The 26,277-nt window shown below is 38.3% G+C and overlaps 1 protein-coding gene across 3 annotated transcripts in view; it reads right to left on the reverse strand.

Moving 5' to 3' along the window:
• Positions 1-5,735: 5,735 nt before the first annotated feature.
• SLC12A4 (solute carrier family 12 member 4) overlaps positions 5,736-26,277 on the reverse strand; it is a 47,275-nt gene continuing 26,733 nt past the window's right edge. For all 3 annotated transcript variants that reach the window (XM_048958404.1, XM_048958406.1, XM_048958405.1), the window contains exons 4-24: positions 26,116-26,262; positions 25,490-25,544; positions 25,075-25,205; positions 24,411-24,652; positions 22,404-22,618; positions 21,764-21,928; positions 21,596-21,694; positions 19,660-19,717; positions 18,709-18,883; positions 18,131-18,249; positions 17,558-17,656; positions 17,096-17,215; positions 16,350-16,454; positions 15,334-15,502; positions 14,054-14,249; positions 12,911-13,080; positions 12,599-12,730; positions 12,400-12,507; positions 11,423-11,607; positions 8,328-8,461; positions 5,736-6,901 (exon numbers count right to left, since the gene is read on the reverse strand). In XM_048958404.1, coding sequence (XP_048814361.1) covers positions 6,810-6,901; positions 8,328-8,461; positions 11,423-11,607; positions 12,400-12,507; positions 12,599-12,730; positions 12,911-13,080; positions 14,054-14,249; positions 15,334-15,502; positions 16,350-16,454; positions 17,096-17,215; positions 17,558-17,656; positions 18,131-18,249; positions 18,709-18,883; positions 19,660-19,717; positions 21,596-21,694; positions 21,764-21,928; positions 22,404-22,618; positions 24,411-24,652; positions 25,075-25,205; positions 25,490-25,544; positions 26,116-26,262 — 2,916 coding nt within the window. In that variant the 3' untranslated portion in view covers positions 5,736-6,809. The remainder of the gene's footprint in view (positions 6,902-8,327; positions 8,462-11,422; positions 11,608-12,399; positions 12,508-12,598; positions 12,731-12,910; positions 13,081-14,053; positions 14,250-15,333; positions 15,503-16,349; positions 16,455-17,095; positions 17,216-17,557; positions 17,657-18,130; positions 18,250-18,708; positions 18,884-19,659; positions 19,718-21,595; positions 21,695-21,763; positions 21,929-22,403; positions 22,619-24,410; positions 24,653-25,074; positions 25,206-25,489; positions 25,545-26,115; positions 26,263-26,277) is intronic.

Genomic DNA, 26,277 nt, shown 5'->3' on the forward strand with positions numbered 1-26,277 from the left:
GCATCGGGAGAACGACTTCTGTTTTCAGAGAAAAGCTTAGAGCTGGAGGGCAGTGAGGGAGAACATGCTGAAATATAAGTACATGGCCTAGAAGGTTACGTTCATCAGGATTTATGACTTGATGTTCTCCTTTCACGCACCTCTCCTTCTTCCACCTCCTTCCCAACAAGCACAGACCTTACAGCTTAAGACACCTTTTAAGTAATCAGATCTGCCTTCCACAGTTTTTCACCAGCATTTTATTTTTTAATCTAAATTTAAAATTGGTGTGTGCTTCGGAGCAAAGGTTGGACTCTGAATTAATCTCCCTGATTTTGCATGTAAGTTTACAGTCATGGGATCAAGAAGCCTTAAAAGTGAAAGAAAAACTCTTACTGTTATAGCAAGAATAACCTACTTTCTCCAAAGGCATAATTCTGGGTTGCTGCTGTTCCCATGTACAGCTGTTGAGGAAAATAGAAACAATACTACTCATGAGAAGCAGAAGAGGCTGTTGTACTTCAACATCAGAATCAGTTTGCCATTCTAGGATGCAGCCTTACCAACTTCCAAGATTATGTTTTGTACTCTTAGTATGTATTCTTAAGATGCATGGCCTGATTTTACAGAGACCGTTTCCCTCAGTTATGTGCATTCTATGCCAGTTTTCGTTCACTACTCACATACCACTGGCAGACAGAAAAAAAAAAAAGTAGATTAAGTAAGTGTTCAGTCCCAAAAGAAAGAGTAAAAGATACTTTTAAAGCTAAGAAATAAAACATTGTAAAAACCACATTGTATAAAATCAGCGTATAAACTTCAACTCTGGGAACAATATTACTGCTAAGCTTTGTTCATTGCAGAATTCTTGTCAATCTTAGTTTAAATGTGTGAAAAATGGTATGAGAGTTAGATGCTATCTAGAAGGCAGGGTGGAAGCAGGAGAAAATGTTCATCTGCTTCTTGTTTTTAGTATGCTCATTTTAGTTGACTGGCCTGGCTGAGCACTTCAATAAGCTGTTCTGAGGCAAGAAATACCACCATAGAAGCAAGGAAGTTGTTGAAAATGGTAATGAACAGAATCCAGACAAGCACACTTTTATGAAAAACAGTGCTGAAGCCAATCTGACAAGGAAAGAGTTATGCTAGCTAAAGCCCATAAACAAACATGGCCATGCTTCACCCTCGCACAGCTGGCCTCTGAGGAAGCTAATTGTACTTGCTCTTGAAAGAGAAAAGAGCAGATAAGCCACAAAGAGTCATATTGTGGGAACAGCTTGTATCAACTCTGGTGAAGGACATGAAAGGAGCCAACTAAAAATACATTCAATCCTAATTGTGGCCAGCTTATTTTGATGGGGACTATTTACATATTTCGTTCAGATCTTTAATGTTTCTGTGGTGAACATCTTTCTTGAGAAGCCTCAGCCATTAATTCCTTATTTACTTTTTTTTTTTTTCCTAATCTAATGGGAAGCAAATCAAGATATTTAGTCAAAGATGTAAATTTTAGAGCAGAATGAAACTTGTTACACTTGGGAAATTATTTTAGACATATAACAAGAAAATCCAAGAAGATATCAGAAAGAAATTCTTTACTTTGAGGGTGGTGAGGGAACACTGGAACAGGCTGCACACTGAGGCTGTGGATGCCCCTCCTTGGAAGCATTTAAGGCCAGGCTGGATGGGGCTGTGAGCAACCTGGGTTAGAGGGAAGTGTCCCTGCCCATAGCAGAGATGGAACTAGATGATCTTCAAGGTTTGTTCCAACCCAAATCATTCCATGATTCTATGATGCAGTGTGCTTTGCTATACAGAGGAGGCAGCTTTTGCAATGTAGTAAATTTATGTGACTTGCTGCCTATATTAAGTTTTAAATTTAGAATTTACACATCTTAATTTTAAACTGAAATTCTTAGAATCATTACTGTTGCTTGGAGATTGAGTGTCCTGCAGAAAGAGTAACAGCTTCCTAACATTTGAAAGGCCCAACTAAAAATGAACTCCCAAAGTTTCGGAGAAATTGAGGAGCAGCAATTAAGATCTGTTTCATAAGTTTTTTAGCATTGGGTTCTTCCTTTAATTCTGTTTTCTGTAAAGTATTTTGTATTCCCATGGCCAGCTGGCTGCTGATTTTGCCTGCTGCTGATGCACAAGGGAAGGGACTACACTACCAGTGACCATCCACACATCTTAGCAGTGACAACATTATACACAACTGCTGGACATTAAGTCACAGTCTGTATAACAGATACACTTGTCTTAATTCAAATGAAAATTAGGATTTACTGACAGAAGCACATCTCAAATATGTTTCAGTCTGCTGAAGATGGGAGCTTTTCAAAAATACCGCTTTTTGAAATGTGAATGGTCTGTCAGAAAGGCAGAACTTCACTAAGATTCACTGCCTTCTCCTCCTATAGAAGTGCAAAAATACAAAACATGAAGAAGCTGCTTGTCATCAGCCCTCCAACTGTGTAGTGGCACACTGCCTACAGCTGACCTTCAAACACTACCAATAGCTTACTGTATGTAAGCCTTGGAGCTTGCATCAGGAATAAAGGACTACGCTGTACCTTCCTGACAGTGGCATTTCATTGACAATGGAAGAAGTTACATCAAGAAGACATCTTCCAAGTTGGAGCTGGCAGGCAAAACATATGGTGAACTGTCTGGTAAAAACAAAACCAATTTTATTTGTAAAATAGTGCACTTTTTACTTCTTTAGCAGTGGATCCCACAATATACATGCATGCAGCATAGTCCCACACTCTCCTTATTACTTTTTATTTTTTCTTTAACATCATGGACTCACTGGCCTACTTGCACAGCACAGACTTCTTAAAGGTCAGAATCTCTGCCTGACTTTGCAATTAACCTGTTAGCAATGCCATTTCTGTGGGCAACACAAGCATCCTGCCACATTTCTATTTCGGCAATGCTATTTACATTATTTATATTGCCAGAAAATTATAGAAATCATTAAAAGCTGGAGTGCTTCAGTCTCGCACACGCTACGCGGGGATAAATTAGGCACATCTCCTATTGCCACTCAGCATTAGCTGAGTATCCTTTTACTTGTGAAATTATCCAGTTTGTTCGCCCCTCCTACTCATCACGCACAGTACAGGCACTGGCTCTAACAGTTCTTGAAGCACTAGGACAAGCTTGCTGCAGGAGCTGACAGAAAAACAAGCATCAAGACTGCCAGAAGGAAACATCTGCCTGGGTGGCAGGTTCTCCTGTGGCTGGCTGAAGAGGCGTGCCATGACAACGTTTTTCCTAACAGTGAGAGGTCTGCCTTCATAATGCTCAGGGCAGTGAGTGAATTTTGGTCAGAACTTGAAAACTGTACTCAATTTCCCATAGGCAGGGGCAGTCTATTCAGAGCTGCCAGAGCTTGGGGTGTGGCATGTGACCATTAAGCAAAAATCTCTGCAGAAATCCATCGTCTACTGCCCTGCACTGTAGTTCTGACTGATGCTGTCTGGTGTGGCAAATTCAGAACGATGTGGTACCTCTCCCTGGGGGAAAACAGCACTTGGTATTGGCAGGATCTGCCTACAAACCTGGGCCAGCAGCTACGTACGTAGGGGGATAATTACTCCCGAATGGAATGAGAACTTTTGACCTCTAGAGCACAGCATGAGGCAGTTTCTTCCTTCCCAAAGGAATTACTGAAGAAGCAAACATTATTATGGATGACGCAGATGAGAAAATGAGGAATGGGGACAGGGAGGAAAATGAATTGTTTAAATGGAAATTTTTAAATTTATCGTGTTTCGTTTCCTATCAGTGCGTGGAGAATTCAGAGAAATACAGTTTAGATTAAGAAAATGAAAAATTACCACTCAACATTAATTTACAAATAATTTAGGTAACTGTGGTGGTATTCCTTCAAGCCCAGAGTACCACCAAACCAGGCAGCCTAGTGCCCTCTCGTGGATTTTACTGTCTAAAGCAACATTTTTCTGAAAACAATGTGCTTTGAAGGCTGAGCTGCACCAGGAAAGCAATGCACAGCTCCTCACAGAGAGGAAAGCAGCTTTTTGATAGCCTGTTTTTTTTTTTATTACTAGCTTTCTGAAGGTGAAGGCTAAAGCAGGCAGCAAACAAGAAGTGTCTACTTTGTTCTAAAGTAGGATTCTTTTTTTTTTAAAACATTTCTAGTTATTAGAAATCTTGCCATAGAGGTTTTAGTTATAGTTAACTACGTACAGCTCCGTACAGATAGTACCAACTTAGTCTGGTTGTATTTTGATCGCAGTGTGCTCACCTCCTTAACAGAAAAGAGTTCTATTGCTGGGACAGGAATGGAAGATGATCATTGTTACCCTCAGAGTAGCTAACTCATTGCTGGTTTGCTTCCTTGACCTTTTCCAAGCTACTTCCAGGTTACATCAACACACCCTTTCCAAAGGAAATCCACTATATAGAAGGATACCTTACCTAATTAGAACCGACTAAATCATAAGTATTCATAAAGTACTGAATTAGTTTTTATCCACATGGCATAGAATAACCCTAGAGAACCCCATCTACTGCATCAGTAAGGATGTTCACTTGATTACTGATACTAAAAACACACCAAAAACACAACAGGCTACGTAGGTAAGGCAGTAGATGGCACTGAAATCCATCTATGAGATGGAGTTATGCCATCCAAATGCATAAAACTTCACGAGGACAAAGTGTATGCATGTCCCAGCATGTTTTTATTCTAAGTTTAGATTTGGTGAAAGAAAATAGATACCTCATAGCTGGACCCACAAAAGTCAGAGGAATAAAATGATTTTGTAAACATTACCATTTCTATAGAATACTTGCAAGTAAGTGTTAAAACTTACTGTTAATTTGCTTACTATTACTCATCCAAAAATGTAAAAATGATCTCTTTACAAAACTTTTTATTTACAAATAAGAGAGCTTTATTCTTTCCTTTTTTCCTTATTCTTTCAATTGCCTTAAGAACGTGAGTGAAATCAGTTTTTGTTTTCAAAACTTGACCAAAGACTGTTCTTGAAGAATATTAATTCGGTAGAGCTCACCCTAAAGATGTTTTCTGGCTGTATTGCTGCTGGAATCTGCTCCATACCAACACCATCCCTCTCCCATCTAGTATGTCCTATTTCCCAGAGAGAACCTGAACTATAAAACTCTTACATAAAGAAAACTTTATTATATCGTTCTTATTTAAGATAAAAATCTGCCTAGTTCTAGATTTCTGCCTTAGAAATGCTGTTACAAAGTGAAACAACCAGGAACACTATTACAACTGAGATGACGGAACTAAGCATATCAATCAGCAAGATCACACAGATCAGAGCAGTGTGTCAACCCTGATCTTTCTCCCCATACTACTAAACCATCCCATAGTGGTCAACGCACAATCATCCAATGTAAAGGATCACTGCTTTCCCACACAGCTAGAACTCCTGAGGGCACAATGTCTCATTTGTGTTTCATGGTCTATAGGCATCGAGTAGATCTCAGCTATTTAATAAGGCAGTAGCTCCAGACCCACGAGCCTTTACTCACTTCAGTACAACACCAGGCTTTCAAGACTAAGTTGGCACCTCCACAGAGCAGCACTTGTGCCATCTGGGCAAACACCAACCCCTCTGCACCACATTCCTCTGCACAGTCTGGATCTGACTCAACAGAAGCACTGAAATCAGATCACAGAAATTCTGTAAGGTGAAGACAGATACAGTATTCCCAAGCAATTCACTATAGCACACAGAACAGAGAATAGGTTCAAAGTATATGCAACATTTTATTGAAAAAATACGAATGTTCTGTACATAAAGTACAACTCAATGGGCTTGACAAAATCTCCAGAGACTTATTGGTTAATAAAGGTCATCTTTTCTTCCTTTTCCTCTAAGAACAAAGCATACAATGAAGCAGCAGGTCCCTCATACTTGTGCAAATGCAATCCCATCACTGTGCGTGTAGCACAGCACTTGGCTCTGCACACGGGACTCCAACATGTTCAATGTACTTTGATGGATGGTCTGCAAGAAATTTAAAGCATGGAGGAACTGCACAGGACTGGTCCTTCAATCAACTGATGATTCAAAATTTATTACGAGATCTCTGTATTCCTAAGCAGCCTTGTGTATCCATTATTTCTGACAAATAAATACAAAAATAAATAGGGATCTGGCCTCACAGAACCTCAAGTCTCAGAAGCAACACAATTTGTAGCAAGCTACATACATAATTCCAACTATATCAATATAATTTATTTAAATCTCTATCAATAAATGTATTAAAAGTATAAATTCTTATCCAATACTGAGAGTTTAGTTCTGGAAATAAACCCAGAAGAAAAAAAAAAAAAAGCTTTTTCAGTTCTCTTACAATTTAGTGTGCTCTTAGAAAATGCTTTATAGCTGAACTTCAGCAGAAACTAGCTGCTATATAATGTTATTCTATTCCCCAAACCTAATATAAAAAGCTTTTAAAATCTTTTTACAGTAACTGGCTTTCACGTCCTAACTTTACATACAGTTACTAAAAATACTGCACATGGCAGTGGTGTCCAAAAACAGGTTTAATGGTAAAACTACATGCACAAATGCTGGAGTATCAAAGCAGAAACTGAATAACGTGGCAGCTTCACAATTAAATTATGTTGCTAATTGGATGGTGTAACAACACTTGAACCCCAAAAGATATGTAAATTGCAAACGGAAAGACAATGAACAGAACTGGATGAGGAGAAAGTTAGGCAGAAAAACCTTTTCTTCTTCTCCAATTAAAACTGGAATGTCCGTTATCACCAATAAGGTAAATGTAGGCCAGCGTTAGAAATTTGCACTAAATCAGGAGTAAATTGTGATGACTTCTCGTCCACCTCCTCTGACAAGTAATACTCTCTCCAGACCCTCCGTCAAGACTTCAAGAAACTCCATGTCTGTTTCAGGAAAGTCAAGGACAAAGAAGTGTTAAAATCAGAATGCACAGTGATTAGCCTCCCCCCTTCCAGAACTGTAGTAAAACATTGGATTCAGAATGTTACAGGCAACGAAAAACCAGAACTCTGAGCAGTCCTTTTAAGTTTATACTTATTTCAACCCAGGACTCAATTTGATACACCTGTATTCATCCTTCTAAATATAGATAAGGTGGCAATAGGACTGAGTTAGGGAACTCTTATAATATAAACTTTAAGAGTTTTTTGAAAGCAAGACTCTTTCACTTCCCCAGCAAAATGATCTGAGCACCAGGACACACAGACATTTCCTCTCACTTGTTGTTTGTGAATACTGCATGCTGTTTGGTCACAAGGGCTCAGCCTCTCTAGGGATGGCTGGAGGAGGAAGTAGCATCACCCAAAGTTACTCAGAGCCTCAAGTTCAAAATCTCTCCTGCAGCTGTAGCAGCTGTGCTTGAAACAACCTTATGCTGTGGAGTGTTTTTCTCTCTTCTTCAGCCAGCAAGCTGTTGTGTGCCAACTGTTACCACTGTTTCCCTCCAGAGTCAGGAGAAAACTACAATCATTTGGTCTGTGATTCACAACTCAATACATACACGATACACATATTTTTGGCACAGTTCAAAGAAAGGCTTGCTAACATGAAAGTACAAACCAAGGCTGCAGAGAAGCAATGGGCAGAAAACTAGAATGCCAGGAGGCTTTGCAGATTGCAATCCCCAGCTCTGGCCTTGCTTAGAGGCACGGTGCAAGTATTCTTCTAGGTATCTAAATACTGTAGGTTTGAATTTTAATTGTACCAGAGCATTGCATTCACAGCTAAACTTCCACATTCTGTTGTGAGAGAATATACCTGAGATACGCCCTCTCTATCAGCACTTCCTGCTCACTCAAGTTCAGACACTGTCCTGAATTCAGAGCACTGACTACTGTGAATGCCTCCTTAAACATCTGCTACATCCACTATTGAGAATTAATCTCCAAAGTCAGCACTGTAGACTTCATTCCCTGATGCAGGCCCCAGCATCTAAATGACACTGTCCATATGCCTTTCAGAATTAGCTTTTGCTCCTTCCCTAGAACATGTTAAGTGTTGTCAAACTGTTGACCCTTTCCTCTAGTGATAAAACAATCACAATGAATTGCATGTTGTTGCACAAGCAAGACTTGCAAGGACTTGGTAAATTACGTTAAATAAGAATCAAGACAACACTGATTTCAAATCCACAAGGCTTTCAGAGCAAATTCTACTTTAAGCAACTACTACGTTGCAGCCCCAAGCAAGTACTCTCCACTCAGTGGAAACTGTCATTTATTACAGTCTGACATTTGTGTCAAAACAACTTCAAGAACACACATTAAAGAAAACATTTGCATGTGGACCAGGCCTTGACTGAAAGGATACAGTTCTCATCACCATCAGTGTTCTTCGGAGGACCAGGCATATTCAGGAGAACGAGTCTGGCATCATGGGATCTATTAACAATAACTTCATTCAGCTTCACTGCTGTGTGCATCCTTCGGACATTAGATTGGTTCCTGCAGAAAAGCACATTTGGACTTCCTGTTAGAAACATGCATGAAAAACAGAATGTCCAAGAAGTCCTTAAAAGCGTACCTTAAGGTCTCCTTAATACCCCATTCAGTGTCAACGCAACCAACAGTACATTTCTTCAAATAATGACACAGATACTAAAAAGATCTCACAAAGTCCTTCAGATACTGCCAGCCCATCCATCTTAAGATCCCTGGAGTTAGGTCTCCAAGTGTTGAAGTTATGCTGCTCTTTGGGAAGCACGTTTTATAAAGATCTAGAGCTCTCACAAGAAGCTGAAAACACATTCGCCCGAGGGGACGTGCTCTTTGACCATGGGTGCTTCTGACTGCAAAGTCTTCACACTTCTGGCAGCCTCCTCTAGATCCCCTCCTGTGGCAGCACAGACCTCCCATGGCTCAGTACCAGAACACCAGTTTACTCAGATTCATCAGAATGAAGGCACAGGAGGGCAGCATTGTGTTCCATCCGTGCTCTCTGTGAGTGGACTTGTCCTTTTGTGTGGAACAGCATTTGACATCTCCAGAAAAAGCCTGGTTTGCTACAGCTTCCTACACTACGAATGGCTGGATGCATGCCTGCTTATGGGACTTTACTGGTGTTTAATAAAGATTTTAACCTTTACTTCAGTTTGACACTAATCAACCTCTCTGCCTGGTTCTTTGCAAAAAAAGCCCTATGATCTGATCTTTAAAATCACAATCATGCTTTCAAATCTGATCAGCCACTTGATTCAGAAATTGTGGGAGACAAGAAAATAGGTGCAGAATGACCTTACAAGCCTGCTCTTTCAGAATCCTGGCACACAATTAATTCTGTATGTAGGCACATTATCAATTTATCAGAATATATCACCACAAAATAACATCAATTCACACAGGAATAGAACTGGAAAGTATCAGTTAGGAATTCTGAGTCAGGAACTGTTTCCTTCCTACAGGAAATCAATTATTATTTTGGTACTGAAAAAGGGAAAGCAAAACAGAAATAGACTGACAAAAAGGCAAATATATTTCCAGTTGTGAGGATTCTAGGATTTCCCACTTGTTTTGTTTCTTCATTTTAATGCATTAAAACAAGGTATTAGTAGACAGACTGAATATGAACACGCAGTTTTCCTGATTCAGTTAAAAAGCCTTTAGTAACCTTGCTGCTCTTCCAAATATTTAGTTTTGCAAGAAGTATTTTATATATACAGAAAATAGAAGATGCAATAGTATGATTAATATTTGTTATACTAACAGCAGTCTATCCACTTCAAATTACTGCTGTTATTTCAAGTTCCTATTTAACATAGAGCAAGGACATCCTCTGTCTTCACCATGTCAGCTTCAGGAAGCCACAGACAACACAGAGAGGCACCAGATTATGTTTACAGGAAGCGTGGAAGAAACCAGCACCAGAAACAATGCACTGCTATTAACTATATATAGTTGATATATATAGTTTTAGAAAAGTAATGGAAAATTAAAGGTTTGGTATTCTATGAAGTGACATTCAAAACTTGCATCTTTCCAGTGATGTGAAGGTGTACACTATGAGAAAGGGTTTTTTGTTATTGCTCTGTTTGTTTTTTAAAGGGTCCACAGACTGCCAGAAATAACAACATAGCAGTGTTGAGGAAGGATCCACAGTTTGCGACACTTTGCTTAAGAAAAAAGGTTCAGACCTGTAATTGTTTGGTTTTTCTCCATGATTTGTCTGCATCACTTACAATTTGTTACGTGTTATTTATGATGATAGTTAGCTTACGTGGCTAATCCTGCTCCCTTTAAAACCATTGCTAAGACTGCTTAAACCTAACTCATTTTCTGTTCTTTCCTTCCATAATTGCATAGATTTTTCCTGCTCTTAGTTGAGATAACAAAGTGTTCCCTCAATCATCTTAAGGCACTTCTACGTTAAATAACAAACTTACAAGTTTTCCCACTCTCTGAAAGCATGGAAGAGGAAAAAGTACAGGCAGTTAACACCAAATTCAGCAGAATTTCTACAGTGTATGAACTATATATGATTTCACCCTAGAGCAGATTTGATTCCTCACTGCTTTATCACAGCATTTCTCGCCCCATTCAAATAGGAAAGGAGAAAAGGATACTTTGAAGAAGCTACAGAAACAATATTTTTCATAAACAGAACTCTCACTTTTTCCTCTCAGTTACGACACGCTTCAGTTCATCACCCCTCTCAGTCCTGTCTATAGCTATCGTTAAAAAATCGTCTTGCTCTTCCACTGGGACAGGTATTTTGATTAAAAAAAAGACACAGCAAAACCACCTTTGCTTCTTCCCCTACTTATTGCCAAGAAAAACCTGTAATTTTGTCAAGTATGCAAAGCTGGTGGGATGAACTCTTCATGCAAGATGCAATACATCAAGAGATCACAGGATATTAACATATTTTTATACTAAGCCACCATGAGATTTACTTCTAGCTATTCAGGTGGTGCACACCTAGTAACACTAAAATGGTTGTTGTATGTCCATACTCTTTCAACAATAAATTCATCTTAAAGGGTTTTAATCACAAACATATTCTATTCAGTCACTCATCATCCTCACAGCCTCTTCCTTGCTGTATTAAACACCCATATTTGATATTAGGTCAGTGAAGTTATCAGCCTTTTATTAATTGCCATTAGATCCGTGAAATTATCAGTCTGTTTCTTTGAGAGTGTGTTTTGTTAATGTACTTGGGGGGCAGGAGGAAAGAATAGGCTTTAATATCTCTGGTTCAGAATGGACTGTATCAAGTAAAATACTGAGGCATATGTGCCAGATTTCATATGTTAGAAATTTCTCCAGATGCTAACTGCTGTCTTTTCAGTAGTCAGGTTCAATGTTTCCTGTCCAAGTCTAAACCAAGGATTAGAAGGGAAACATGATGAACTCATAGCACAACTAGACTTTGGGGAGGTGCAAACCATTGACTCTGACAAGACTCACGGTTTAATGCTGATGAGATCTCTAAAGCTCCCCACAGCGCTGCCTCGGTTCCGCTTCTCCGCATCACATTTCTCTTTTGTCCAGGTCATCTGAATGTTCTCAGGCACAGTGTCCCCCTCATCTTCTTCATCTGAGTACAAGCTTTCCAGACGTGCTATTGAATGTCTGTCCTTTACTAGCTGAGCCTAGAGGGCACGTGAACAACAAGGTGAACTCAGAGTTTGTTTTACCATTTACAGTTCTTTCTAAGCAATGAAAGACTTTTTGTTCTATTGCATCTTTTATTATGTGCAGTCAATTTAGTGCCTAGTACAGCTCAGTACTAAATGCCTGCCCTAACTAAAAATCCTACATAACCTGACTTTAAACTACTTAGATGATTGTGAGCCGTGCAGAATTCAGTCTAACGGATGCCTGTATCTATACAACAGAAAAGAAAAAAAAGGCTCTCCATCTCACATCATGACATGATCTGAAACAACCAGTGTTTGACACAAAACTGATGACAAAAAGTTGGACAAATGCATGCACAAAACTAAGACTGAATACTTTGAAGGCTAACAATCCAACCTACAGTGAAGCTTCCAGAAGGAAAACGGATTATTCTATAAACTGAGACAAGCCTCAGACATTCCACACAAAGCAAAATAAAAGTCAAAATTGGGTTCAGACTTACATCCTCACATCACTGAGCATCATCTGCATTGCAAACAGGAACAACATAAATTGTTTCTGCAGCTTATATGCTGGAATGTTTTTTCCTAAAACAGACGATTTCTAACATGGGTTTGCATGTGCAGCAAGGCTATTCAGTGACAACAAGCAATTCTGGGAAACAAAACGCTACACCAAAGGTATTTCCTTTTAACTTTAGAATACAGGAGTTTAATTTAGAAGCAGCTATTATAAAACAGCACCCGGAAGGCACTGCGTCATGCACCTCAGCAGCCCACAGTAATCAACCACAAATGACATACCTCTCTTTCCCGCTCTGTTTTTGTCAGCCTCATTTGCCTCAGCATCTGAGACCTCTGCTCCATCATAAGAGTTCTCTCATAAGTATATGCTGAAATATCACTATTATGCTGCAGAAATAAGAAAAAAATATTGCTCTCAAGTCATAATCAGACACCATCATTTCCATCATGAAGTGAAAAACAGGCTCAAGTCCCTTACCATTTCTACCACTTCTACCTCTGCCTCTATTCGGAGTTGATAGAGGAAAGTAGCCAAGTCCTTCTTCATCTGGATGCTGTTGTCATCCATCTGAGCCACAGTAAAAATTCTCATCTTGCATTTTCTCCAAACCTGGTGAGAGAACGTGAGTTCTCAATATATTTGATTTAATAACACTCTGCTTTATGAAATGAGCTTACCAATATAACTACTGTTGTTTATCTCTGCAAACAATGCTACTAGGCCCTTTTTCTTTACAGTAATGCATACTAAAGTAATTGGTAACAAACATTCTTTTTCTAAGCTCCTTACTTTGTGCTGTTTGAGTAGAAAAGGAAGAAGCATCAACATGCCTCCATCATGCACAATCCACCACACATCAATGTTGCCTTCATTGTAACGCTCATGGTTGCTGGGATAGAAAGACACGTTTTTGGGAACCAGCAGAGCCAGATGGGCTGCAGTTGTGCAACGAACAGTACCTGCCAAGAGGGGAAAGAACAAAGAACAAACAGTTATCTCCAATTCTGCCAGAGTCATCTACAGTAAAAAAAAACAACCAAACAAAAAAAAACAACACTCAATAAGCAAATGTCAGTAAACTACAAAAGTTATCACCTACATAAAGAAAAGTACATAATGGGAGGCTTGCACAGACAGATCAGACAAACGACACAGCTAAGATAAAATAGACTTACAGGAACACAAGCCCTATTTCATGTCTGAAATAAAGGCTGTGATCTTCAAAGCTAAATACAAGGAAGAAGCAGATGTTCTAATTTGTCTGTTAAGTAGTTGGATATCTGAGACAACAGGAGAATGACAGTGATAGGGCAAGGGCAGTGCTAGTTCCCATAGTAAAGATGGCTAGATTAGCACCCGTGGAAAGAGATTATCTAGGTAAAAAATAATAGTTTGCCACCAAAACAGTATCTCTCAAGTCCATCATTTTGAAGCATTTATTAGAAAGATTAATTTAACTACTAAATCAATCTTTTAAGAACTTTCATAGGCCTCCTTGCTACAATAAATGATATTTCAAATATAAATCAGTTTTGTAAGAAATCATCTACAGACAACTTGCTTATTGCTTTGCCTGAAAGTATAGCCATACTTCCCCCCTCTCCTTAATCTCATCAGCTGGTCTCACATGAAAGATTTTAATTCCCTCAGAGCTTAGCCTCACTTGCTGTATTTACATCTTTTGTAACATAAATCCAGCACACACAACCCCAGCAATACCACGTAGTATATGAGACCACTTTTATTTTTTTAAGACTTAAGCTTTCTTAACTCAACATGAAGTTCATGATCAACAGAAGAAACAAAAACTGTAAAAATAATAATAATAATAAATTTCACAAAAATTCAGTTAAAATCCCCAGTGTGTAACGTATGTGTAATAATCACCTTGGTGCGCCATCAGTTTGGTCCCATCAAACCTTCAAAACTCACCTATAAACGTCTTCCATGACCTTGGATCTTCACTTTGCCTCCATCCATACGGCCATCCCAAAACCACAGTATTATGTTTCATGCCACCGAGCCCACAGGACTGGATCAAGTGGGCAATTCCCTCCCGAACTTTATTGGCTACAACTACTTGACAGAATCCTTTCACCTTCTCAATGTCCATCATATTTTTAATAGTCTGGAAGACAGTCAAGGAAAAACTTCATGTGCAAGAAGAATTCCATGCCTTTGTCTATCATTTGATTACAAAGTACACTCCTGATACATAGGACCACAGGTAAAACACGCCCTAAGACAAAGTTCAGTTCAATCACTTTCCTTAACAAAACAGAAGAGAAAACGCCCACTCGTATATAATACCTGATGCTGAAGCACACAAAGTTCCCTTCCAAACACAATTTGATACAAAGATACAAGGCAAGCTTTTCTTTTGGGTTTGTGCTATAATCTCTTACTCACAAAAACTGCAGCAGTTAGCAGTATCTGTTCCTACCCCACTTTCCGTTTTCTAATCTTAAAACATCCACCTTTTTAAACGCACAGTTAATTACCTTCACTTGGATTTCCAGTTTCAGATATCTATATGTAGTTTGATGTGTTGTTATATTCATTTAACGTGTACAAGCACTAAATCCCCACTTGAATCCCACAGACCCCACACAAGAACTCCCTGCCCTCTATTTGTTTAAAAATTAAACTCCTTCAACCTGTAGGCCTATGAACTCATTTTTCCTTTTTTAACAGTGCTCCTGTACAAAAACCTTTGGGGAAAACAATGATATGCAGATAAGACACGGATGAAAGCAGGCCTATAATGTCAGGTTTACACAGTGAGAAGGATTAAATGATTTATTAACAATTTTTCAAGACCATCTTTTAATGCTTTTTGAGATAAATTTATCACCATGCAGAAAGAAATACAATGTTTGCTAATTTATAATAATTGAAAGTCACTGAAATGTTTCTTGTTATGTTGAGAAACTAAATAGTCATCTTCCTTTCATTAATCAGCATACATAAGCTTCCAGAGTAATTACTTTCCATAAATAAAGACAGCTATATGCGGTTAGGCTTCTTTTACAGGTTGGAAAGCATTCATCCTATATTTTCAAAGAAAACTGACAGCTGAAATGTTTGCAAGCTCTTTAACAAACAAGTGTAGCACTACTCAGCTCATACTGTATTTCATGGAAGTCTTACTGATATGCTTTTTGCCATTAAAGATTATGAAATTCCTTTAGGGACTGATTTGGCACACTGACCTGTTCAGCAGCCTGGGCTTCTCCATAAGTTTCCAAGAAGTTCCCTTGGATGACTGATCCTATGATAGTCAAACCTTTGCCAGCTTTCAGCTGGGATGCAAACGTTAACAATCTTGGGTATTTTACATGCAAGTCTTCATCAAGTTTCAAAAGTACCAACAACTGAGGCCTGGAAGAAATTGAAAGAGAATTAATTTTTTTATTAATAAATTACAAAGACACTTCTGAAAAACTGCCTCATTCATCACTTTAATTGCACCTGAATATTAACTCTGATAACTACACTCTCTCCCCTCCATTAGGAGGGCTTTAATTAATAATTTATTTCTCTCAATTCAAAGCAGATTTGAGGCACTGAGGGAATTGTATTGTTTTGGCAGTCATAAAACCCATTCATGTACTTAGCTTAAGAGATTTTCATTAGTGTTTTATTACATGGTTGATTTTTCAAGGCTTTGTTAAGCACAGTTATGGCACGTGCTCTGTGAGAAAGGCTGTCCCTCCAGATCTATCTTGTGCCAAAAGTTTGGGAAATACAAATGTTTTTATCATTCTGCTTTTTGTTCCTTAAGATATTTTTACAGATTAGTTACATTATTCTCTCTCTTAAGCTAAGGTTAAGCAAGTTCAAAAAGACTTACAGACTTTTTTTTTTTTTTTAAAGGGAGATTCCTACTCCTCCTGTTCAGAGCCTGACAAGAGCTGTGCAACACAACTCAGAGGAGAGTTCTGTAATCTGGCTTAACATACAAAGCCAGAAGGAGAAACGTTGGCCTCTCTGTCAGTTTTTAAGCCTCAAATGGTAGCAGTGACTTCTTCATGCTCCCAGCAAATTACAGTAGGCCTCTGGAACTCTGCACGTGGCAATCTTTTAACAGGTTCCACTTCTGAATAGATATTCTGGGCATTTAAATTCAATCACGCAGATCCCCAAAATCTTGCTTGGAATCCAATTTAATGCCTTATGTGTACACAGACAATCAAATCAGTGCAAACTACTCGACTAAAATGAGTACCTCCAGTTCTTTGTGTGTGGAGGACCTTCCTCCAGTCTGAGTAAGGCATATCTCGCAGCACTGAGCGAAAGACCCCGGATACCATCACCCCATTCCTTCTCTGCACTGCGAAGAACACACAGTTTAGCCATCATTCACTTTTATGAGCATTTAAATGCAATCCACAATCTCAACACAGAGAAATTATTACCTTATGAGTTCAGTACTGTGATGCACAGCATGCATCACACGCACATATGTATAGCTATGTGTGATGCGTATCACATGAGCAAAATGCAAATATTTCAGTCAAATGTGTATGACACCACCTTCCTGCATGTAATTGTAATCAACACTCCAGAGGTTTCCCAAGCATAAACAACAGGCATTTCAATATTTGCTAAAATCAGGTTATACAACGATACCAGCCAGATTTAATCAGACATTAACAGTCTGCCTTCTGCTGTCCTGGGCCCAAAGCAGTTGTTTGTGGTAAATGAAAGGAAAAGTCCCCAACCAGGGTTTCTGCTTCTTGTGACCCACATAAGTAATCAAACCTTTTCAGAGACTTAACAAAACATGTCCCTAAGATTTCAGTGGCTTTCGATTAAAATAATGAAAAAATTATATACATATTGCTAAGAAAAACCTCTATGTCACTCTCTGGACCGTGCCATTCCTTCATTAACTAAGATACAGGTTGGAGATAGTTAACAAGTAACACAGCCAGTCTTCTTCCTACCATCTCCTATTCAGTTAATACTTACCCTTGATATTCAATGTACTTGTAAATCATTCCTGCAATTAGCATAGCTACCAAAGCATAATACCAAGATGAAATGAACATCAGTGCCAGGCAAATACTCATGCCTAAAAATGAAAGAGCCCTAAAACAAAAAGCAAAGATATTAGTGAATAGTGGGATAGAAAAGCAAATGCATAAAGAAATTCTAACTTCAATTATTAACTCCCTCCTTTTTCTTTAAACATTCTATGGCTTCCAAAGAATCTCCTATGTCTCCCGCAGTTTCAGTATCCCATTGTAAGAGCAAAACTCATTCCGTTAATTATCTGGGTCAGATCCACTATGAATATTACACTGATGTCCCCTTGTCTAAAACCAATATCCAGAAAAGAGAACATGCCCACAGCTCTCATGGAGAGGATTCTCCTCAGATCCACGCTGTACATCACAGAGCAGGTGCTGAGCACACTGGACATTTGCTTACCAGTGATAGTATTTAAATCGGGGCCGCCAGTTTGGAGTTCTAAGAAGCGTTTGTACTGCACATGCTAGGTTAACAAAGAGGTAACACATCAAGAAAAACCTGCAGGAACAAACATACAACATCAACAACACTTTTCAGCATACACATTGACAGACTATAACAACATGGATTATTTATTATCGAAGTATGACTACCATTTAGTTTTTATTAGCTGAATGATCAGTATACAGTTCTTAGATCTTCTAATTGGACAAATCGAAACGTATCTACAACATCAGCCCTATCTTTTACAACATTCTGTATTGGAAACAATATTTTTCCAAAGAAAATATGCCCATACTTAAACCACAGAACATTCCAGAACTGAAACAAATAGATTCATATTAAGAGCCACAGGTTAGAGAAATAATAAAAAAGGAACTCGGGCTCCAGTAATTTGTTTTACCAGTTTAGGATAAGGTTATGACATACAATCAAATGACTAAAACTCAAACACGTGTTTTCTGTGTTTTGTTTCAGTTCACAGTTCTTTGTTTGTTTGTTTGTTTTTACAGTAACCGCCCTGCTTCTTACATTGAGAGAATGGGAGCCACCATGTCAAGGGAAGCAATAAGGATTCCCAGCTCAGCAATTAACGCTGTTAATAGAAGAGCCCATGTTGGTTCGCCGTTTGCTTTGCCATGACCAAAAACCTGAAGAAACAGAAACAATTTGCAACTTTCACCATTAGATATCAAGTACATTTTCCATATATTTCGTAAGTATAAAATAAAAAAAGGCAATCTATTTAGAGAAACTGTAATAATTTTCTTAACACTTTTTTCTCTATCTAAAGAGAAAGGAGTTTCTGTATCTAAAGATAGAATTCTCTATCTAAAGATAGATAGTTCTCTATCTAAAGAAAGGAGTTAACTACAACGGTTTTCCCTGGTTCATCAAATTAGATGTGAATGTTCACAAAATTACCATATATGTAAATTCAAAGTCCTTTAAAAATATTCCAGTTTTTAACAAAGGAAAACAGAGCATGGAAAAAAAAAAAAATATTGACCTTCATTTGAATGCTGGGAAAACAAATCTTACTTCCAGGAGCATAAAGTCAAATCACTGGCTAGTTACTATGTACAGAGTGTCATTTTTTATACATGTACCCAGAGGAAAGGAATGATGTTGTCCTTCGCTATCGCCTGCAGCAACCGGGGGGCTCCGGTAAGGCTCTGTAGACCTGCTCCACAGGTAGAAAAGAAGGACCCAATCACAATGACCCACGGAGAGGGCCATGAAAGGGTGCCCACCACTAAGTTCTTGTTCACTGCATCGCCGTACCTGCAGAGAGGAACAGCAAGACACTAACATTTAAAGGAGAATTTTGATAGTCGTGTTCAGTTTTCTTGGTCAGTTTGAAAATGTCAAATATTAACTATCCGATATTCTTTGTAATGGGAAAGATAGAAAGTAGCAAATAATCTCAATTACTTCTAATACACAGCTAGCAAACATCCATAACCCAATTTCAGCAATTTGATTTTTTTATTACAAATTATAAAATTCTTATTTCATTGTCAGTATGCAATTTCGTACTTGCATTGGGAAAGATCTGCATTTCTTAACAACAACAACAAAAAGATTTTGAAAACACTCAGCACAACCCAGCATCAGACAATTCTACAGGCAGATTTAGTGTTTTTATTTGGTAGGTTGGTTTGTTTGCTGTTCCCCTCAGACTTAATTATATTCACATGTACTTCCCTATTTGTCCACAGGCATGAGACAATCAGTGTGAGAGAAGCTTTAAAAATAAAAAGTACTTGTAGGCTCTGGTACTGGACACATCATTATGAGTGAACAGACAAAAATGTTAAATAAATAATCTAGGGGCAGAGTTAACCAAATATTAACCTTTATCTAGTCATGGATGTCTGGTTGGGTTTCTTATTTTGGTTTATGTGTGAGAAACATACAACTATGGTTTAAAAGTCACCTAGAGGTAAAGGCACAAAAATAGAAAACAATAATTACAGAAGATGGGGGAAAACCAGCACTCCTTGCTAAAAGAAAAAGAAAGTACAGTATTAAAGCAGTAAAGCTTAATGGTTACTTACTTATCTCTTAGGACTACACCTTCTATGCAGGCTCCAAATAACAATACACAACTGAAGTCTTGAGTACAGATCGTGCTAAGGAAGCAGGATTTATTTAGACATGGCAGACGAAAACTAGAAAGTATTGGGGAAAGTTCACTATCTGCCTCTGTCCTAAAGCATCTGAACTACACTATTTCCACTGGTGAGTAAATTAACATCCCACTGCTCATATATACTTTCTAATACAAGCGACAAACAGTTACTGTTCTAAGTTTCAATTTTTAAATAATACTGCTTGAAGTGTTACAATAAAGATGATAACCTTCTAGGAAGTAACTTGCATGTAAATATCAATTTAATCTACAACTATAGAACAGAAAATAATATTAAAATACTTTTTCCTGCTTCTCCTCTTGTGTCTGAAGATATTTTGAACAGATGGCAAATAATAACAGACGGCACTTTCTCCTGTTGTGATCTCTGAGGGCATTCACATCACCAATAAGTCTTTGAATATTTATTTTGTTATTAAACTCTACTATTTCTGCACTGGGAAGTATAACATAATTCAATTTTCCTGGCTCTAGCATTCCAGGAAAGGTTTTGATCTGGTGACTGAAATGTAGATGTTTAAATCATAAGCTCTACTTCCATCTCTGAAACACAATTTAAAAATACAAAGTATAAGAAAAGAAGAAACACTGTTTTCTCCTAGAAATTATGTGCAAACTTTCCACTGGGTGGTGTAATAATATTTACATGTGAATTTACATTCTGAATGAAAATAACACTAAAGCTTGGCCACACTGGTTTAATAGGTATTACACTCAGAGGAAATATTTTTATTGCTGTTGGCTGTTTGGGTTTTTTGTGTTTTTTTTTGTTTGTTTAAGTACAAGCTCAGCTCCAGTAATAACATATGGAAAAGTCAGCTCCTAAAAAGCTGGGATCCTGACTTGCAAGGTCTGGCAAAAAACAGTTTCAAAACAGCAGAAGATCCAGAAGAAGCACCTCTGCAGCCAAGCACCCCTTGGGGGCATTTATTCAGCAAGCTCTTAAAATTTTATTTTGAAGGTCTTACCATTAGTGATTTTTGGTGGTGGTGGTTTATCATTTTGGGGTTTTGTTTGTTTGCTTGGGGTGGGAGCTTAGAGGAATGGGTTGTCTGTTTTTTTTTTCAGAAAGTCTCCTATCCTGATAAATTGGGGCTTAGGAAATCGATGGCCAGCTGAAGCTGAAAGACATCCCTCTAGCAGGAAAAAAGATTTTTAAGAAGACAGCTTTTCCTAAGCAAAGCTCCCATGGCTCCATACACGGAGCCCGAGATCTTCAACTGGAACAAAGGCTTTTCCTGTGACCACACTCAGCACCTAGAAATCCAGATTGAGGAACATCCTCATCATTTGCAAATAAAGTGCTCTGTTCTCACTGGAAATTATGAGTCATTCACAGCAACACAGAGCTTACTACTGAGTACAGTCATTGTAAAACTTCCACACCTGCCAGCAGGGGATGTACTAAACAACTAGACTAGTTTGTCTTGTCTTAAAGTGCTCAACAAAGCATACACTACTTTAAGTCACTCAAACCAAAAAGACATTAAAGGACCTGAAATTTATGATTTCTGTGGATGAAGCTTTCTCTCATCAGTCCACTACATCCTAAGAAAAATATGAATTTGTGTTCGTATAGTCTGAAAAGCTACAGACAATTATGTAGCAAAGAAAAGCAACTAAAATACAAAAGAACAAAACAAAACACACAAAAAAAAAGGAGTTGGAAAACCATAGGATAGCAATTTAGCTTCCAGACTAAGAACTTTTTTTTTTGTGTTGGAGACCAATCATACTCACACTAATTTAGTCACCTGAAAGCAGTTCCACAAATCAGATACATAAGCACTCATGCGAGTCACTAGCAATGCACCAGGACTGTACTGACTTTAAAAGGATACAGACTAATGACGTGGTGACAATAGCAAGAATTGTTCCAACAGGAATGGATTTTTGTGCATCTTTGAGGTCCCCTGATCTGTTTGAACCAGCCATGATGCCTGAAAATACATTACGGACATAAGATCAAGGTTAGAGACCCACAGTGTCCCTTTCCCTAATATTCTCACCTGTCACTGATGGGAAGAAGATGCCAACGAGCACCATGAATGAAGTAGATATATCCGAAAGCACATACAGATGAAAGTTGCTCTTCTGGCCTGCTACATCAACAGAGGGATGATGTGCTTTCTCCAGTATCTCTCCTTTCTCCAAATAATTGCTCCACAAGTTGTCTTCAGCATCATCATCACACCACAAAAAAGTAAAGCATATTTCAGTTCAGACTTGTTCTCACTGCAGTGAATCTACTACTGAAGATTACAAATGTAATTCATTCAATTCACTGAACAACACGGATTAAGACACGCAAGTTACGGGAAAGAAAGTTTCTATTTCATGCTTTCAAAAACAAAACAAGATGAAGACATACATGCAAATGGTCAACACAAATCTAAGCACATTTTATCCTCTAAAATTACTACATGTAACTTTCTTTTAACTTCATAGCAATTTTAATCCCCAGAAATACACTAAGCCTTTTTAATGGGTAACTATCTCCATATACACACAACCACAAATTAACAGCAGCAATATTTATCAGAGATCTGGATTTATACTGGTTTGCTCTTTAGATAGGGGAAAGCATATGGAATTATGCTGGACTATTTTTGCACAAGTTATATATTTTTGTATTTTTAGAAGCCACACCTTTTAAAATGCCACTAGCAGCTCCTGGAATGCCTGCTATCTCCGTAACATTGTTCAGTAGAAAATATTCATCACAGTTCTCAGTGGTTAAGTTTGTATTGTGGCAGAAGTTCTCCCAAAGCTTAGAGGCCACGGTGATATTATCCTTAACTATAGTTTTGGCACAAACATCAAACTGATCTCTTATCAAAGTCCTGTTGCCCAACATGCAAATTCTGGAAGGAAAACGTAAAAAACAGCGTTATTATACAGCACCTACAATATGAAATGTGCCTTTCTCCATCACCCCCCTTTCCATCATGGAAGCTTCAAGTGGCTCTGGTTTTCTACATTATTTCTCAGCTTCAAAAAGATGGTGGTAGCAGGAAGAAGACGATGCATCTGTTTAGCTTGAAGGTTGGATGTTTCCACCAATTTTGGGAGATGTGCAAAATTGTGATTTAATGAATTTGGCAACAGGGATCAATTTACATTAAATAAGGAAAGGGAAACATTAAGCAACATTTTTATTTTCATTTTAACAGAACTGTAGGAATGGAAGATACTAAGAATATCTGAAGATACTGTGAAAGGCGTTATACCAGTTTCTGAGCAGCAGCACTTAAGTGATTTCTGACATTTTAGCTTCAGAATTAGAAGTATACAATCAGTCACAATAAGCAAACGTTCTTCTTGTCAGAAGATAATATTTATCTTTCCTGGAATCATCCAGTGCCTGTTGTAATTCACCTCACCACCTAACTTTATTCCAGCATTCTAGATTTTTAACACACATCTCTAAAGACAGTTCCACAGACAGTGTGATACAACATAAATAACAGCCTGCTGCCATTGAAGTTTATTCAGCCTCTCTTCCCGTTGCCATAAAATGCTCACTGAGAGCAGGGCGGGCGTGAAAATTTACTATTTTCTGCCATTTTAGTAAGTTGTATTAGTTCACAGATCTCAAGCATTCAAGCCAAGAAAATGGAAGACACAAGGCCACTTCTTTAGGATTTAGAGCCTTGGCCTCCTGTATAAAAGATAAGCACAATATCCAGTTATTGCCATAAAAGAAAAAGGAGTACAGCCCAATGAAGGGTGACAGGGAGTACATTCAAGAACAATACAAAGATAATGAGGGGAGGTGAAGACACTATTTTTTTACAGCTGTGAACCTGCCATTGTTGTACATTACTATAATCTTTGGGCCCTAAATATCTCAAGGGAGCACTTGAGGGTTGCGACTGCTCAGTCACAACACTGAAATGTAAATAATTATGCAGCCTCAACTGCTCTATTTCCATATTCCATCTCTTGCCAGCAATATCAGGAAATACTGTTTGCATTTCTGGTAAAACACATGCATACACATTATTGCTGCTTCAGCTCTGAGTTTAAGAATCCTTATCACAAGCTTAACAAGCCAAGGGACATACTTCCAGAGCACAGCTTCTCTTGCAGTAAACTCAACTACTTTCAAATTAAAGGGAAGCTCCACTGGAGCTTCGGCATGAACTCATCATACCTCCCTCATTCCCAAGAGATGTTCTACTTCTGAGGGAGCAACTGCAATACACCACCAGTTTCCAACCACAAAGGCAGCACATCGTTTCTTACTGGCCAGGGGAAAATGGAGCTGCCACGCTCTTCCTTGTTGAGGAGGATTGCATAAATTCTTGCCTGAAAGTAACTCAATAGCTGTAGGCTAAGATACTGGATTGTCTTTGTGGGAAGCAGAGAAACATCAACCTCCATCAATCTTGTACACAAACAGTACAGTCTAGTTCTATTGAAACAGTTAAGGAATGTGACAATATTTTAGCCCAAGGAATTTCTATTCCATAAGCTCTGCATATACTATACAAGTATATATTACTATATACAGCTAAAAAATAATCTGAAATGATTCACAAAAAAGAAACTTTGACAATGTATTAGGATAAAGTTTTAAGTAACTTCTATTGAATCCCATCTTCCAAACCTGTAGTCAAAGCTATACCCCACCAAGGAAGAAATATTACTCACGGAAATTCAGGTGGATCAAAGATGGACTTGATAGCTCCAGCATAAATGGATAATATGGATATTACTACGCAGGCCAAGAAGAGGGAAGCAAATTTGTTAACATATTTCACACCTACAAAGACCACCACTGCCATTAAGATGAGGAATACAGTTCCATACACCCTCATGTTGTTTAGCATAGCACTGGATGCATCATGGGCACCGGATGGATAAAAAATTGCTGCTTGTGGCACAATATATGTCTGAAATAAGAAGAAAGCAAGCTGAAGGAGCACAGAAACAGAACTCTGTCTATACTACTGTAGTGATCTTGTTCCCATACCAAAAATGTTTATCACTGCAGCATGCTCTTCACCAGGAACCATCCTTGAGTTTACAGGAAAAAAAATCAAGGGCTACTAACCCTATTTCAGTAGGGCAACAGAGCCAACATTATCAGTGATGAGCATGGGTCTTTAATTTAGTCACACTTTCATCCATGTTTTCAGTAGACTTTGCATTCTAGATATCGATAGTGTGTATAACTTTAAAAGGTCAACAGTGACCATAGTGAATTAGAGACCTTCTGGTCTGATTTATGAATGTGTATGCAAATATGGGACAAGAATACTGCAGTATTTTCTGCCAGCTGTCTTAAAATCATGACTATTCCAGTATTACTCACCAATAAAATCTCAATGGCACCAAGAATGTACATCGCTCCTGCAAATGTTGTTCCCAAATAAAAGCACAGCCCTACAGCTCCACCAAACTCTGGGCCTAATGACCTGGATATCATGAAATAGGAGCCACCAGCTATGAAACAAGAGATGTGAGAGTAAAATTGTCATTTCTTGATTACTACAACAACAAAAATGTACAGAACTATAGTGCATATCTGCTTTTCTAAGGTTTCAATTTTTTTATCAGTACAGTGATAAATAAAATCAAATATTTTGCCTAATTGATACTGAAGAGGAATACTAGGTATTAATTCAGGCTCTGTATCCTGACTTAATCAAATGTATCTGGAATAAATCATGTTAATAGCTTACAGCAACATTTTTTTCCACTAATGAGAAGCATCAGACTACACTTACCTGGAACAACACCATTCGTAGCAATAGCGCTCATTGATATGGTTGTCAGCATAGTCTGCAAAAACAAGAAAAAGGAATTAATAGGGTCAACAACATATCCAAATTTCAACTTATTCCTTGTTAGAGTAAACCTGCCACAATATTTCTATTTATTATACCTTGACAGGTCATTATCTGAAAGAAAACAAGAGTTAGCAGGAATTTAATCATCGTGCTGTTAAGGCTTTTGCCTGAGAAATGCCTGTTGTATCAGGTCAAGCAATGGCTGTCTACAGACAAAGCACAGTAACAGAATAGGCATCCCTCCCTTCACAGAGCTGGAATTCTGGCAGAGGCTTCTGCAGCAAGGCAGGCAGTCTGAGACAGACAGAAAAAAACTGTTTGCAGAACCAACACCACTTTTTTTCTTTTTTTTTAACTGTATCTACACTAGAAATAGCTTGACAGTTTAGAAATATTATCACACATACATTAAAAATAAAAATCACATGCCTATCAAACAAAGCAGGAGAGCCTAGCATAAATCTGGCTTTTCACTACACATACATCTACAAAGAAGCCTCCCCAAGTTTCTTGACAGTTTCACAGGGGTTACATGCCAGGCATTGTTTTAGCTATATACTTACACAGCAGCAGCAGAGTAATACAATCAGGAAGGACTGAAGAACACCAGCCATTCCTACCATCCAAGTCAGCCGAAGGAAGAGAATAACCCCAAAAATGTTCTGCATGCAAGGTAAATACACTCCCATCAGGGTGCCCATGCTGGGTGACTGAAAAAAAAAAGT

The sequence above is a fragment of the Lagopus muta genome, chromosome 12 (assembly GCF_023343835.1).
Source record: "Lagopus muta isolate bLagMut1 chromosome 12, bLagMut1 primary, whole genome shotgun sequence".
Classification (NCBI taxonomy): domain Eukaryota; kingdom Metazoa; phylum Chordata; class Aves; order Galliformes; family Phasianidae; genus Lagopus; species Lagopus muta.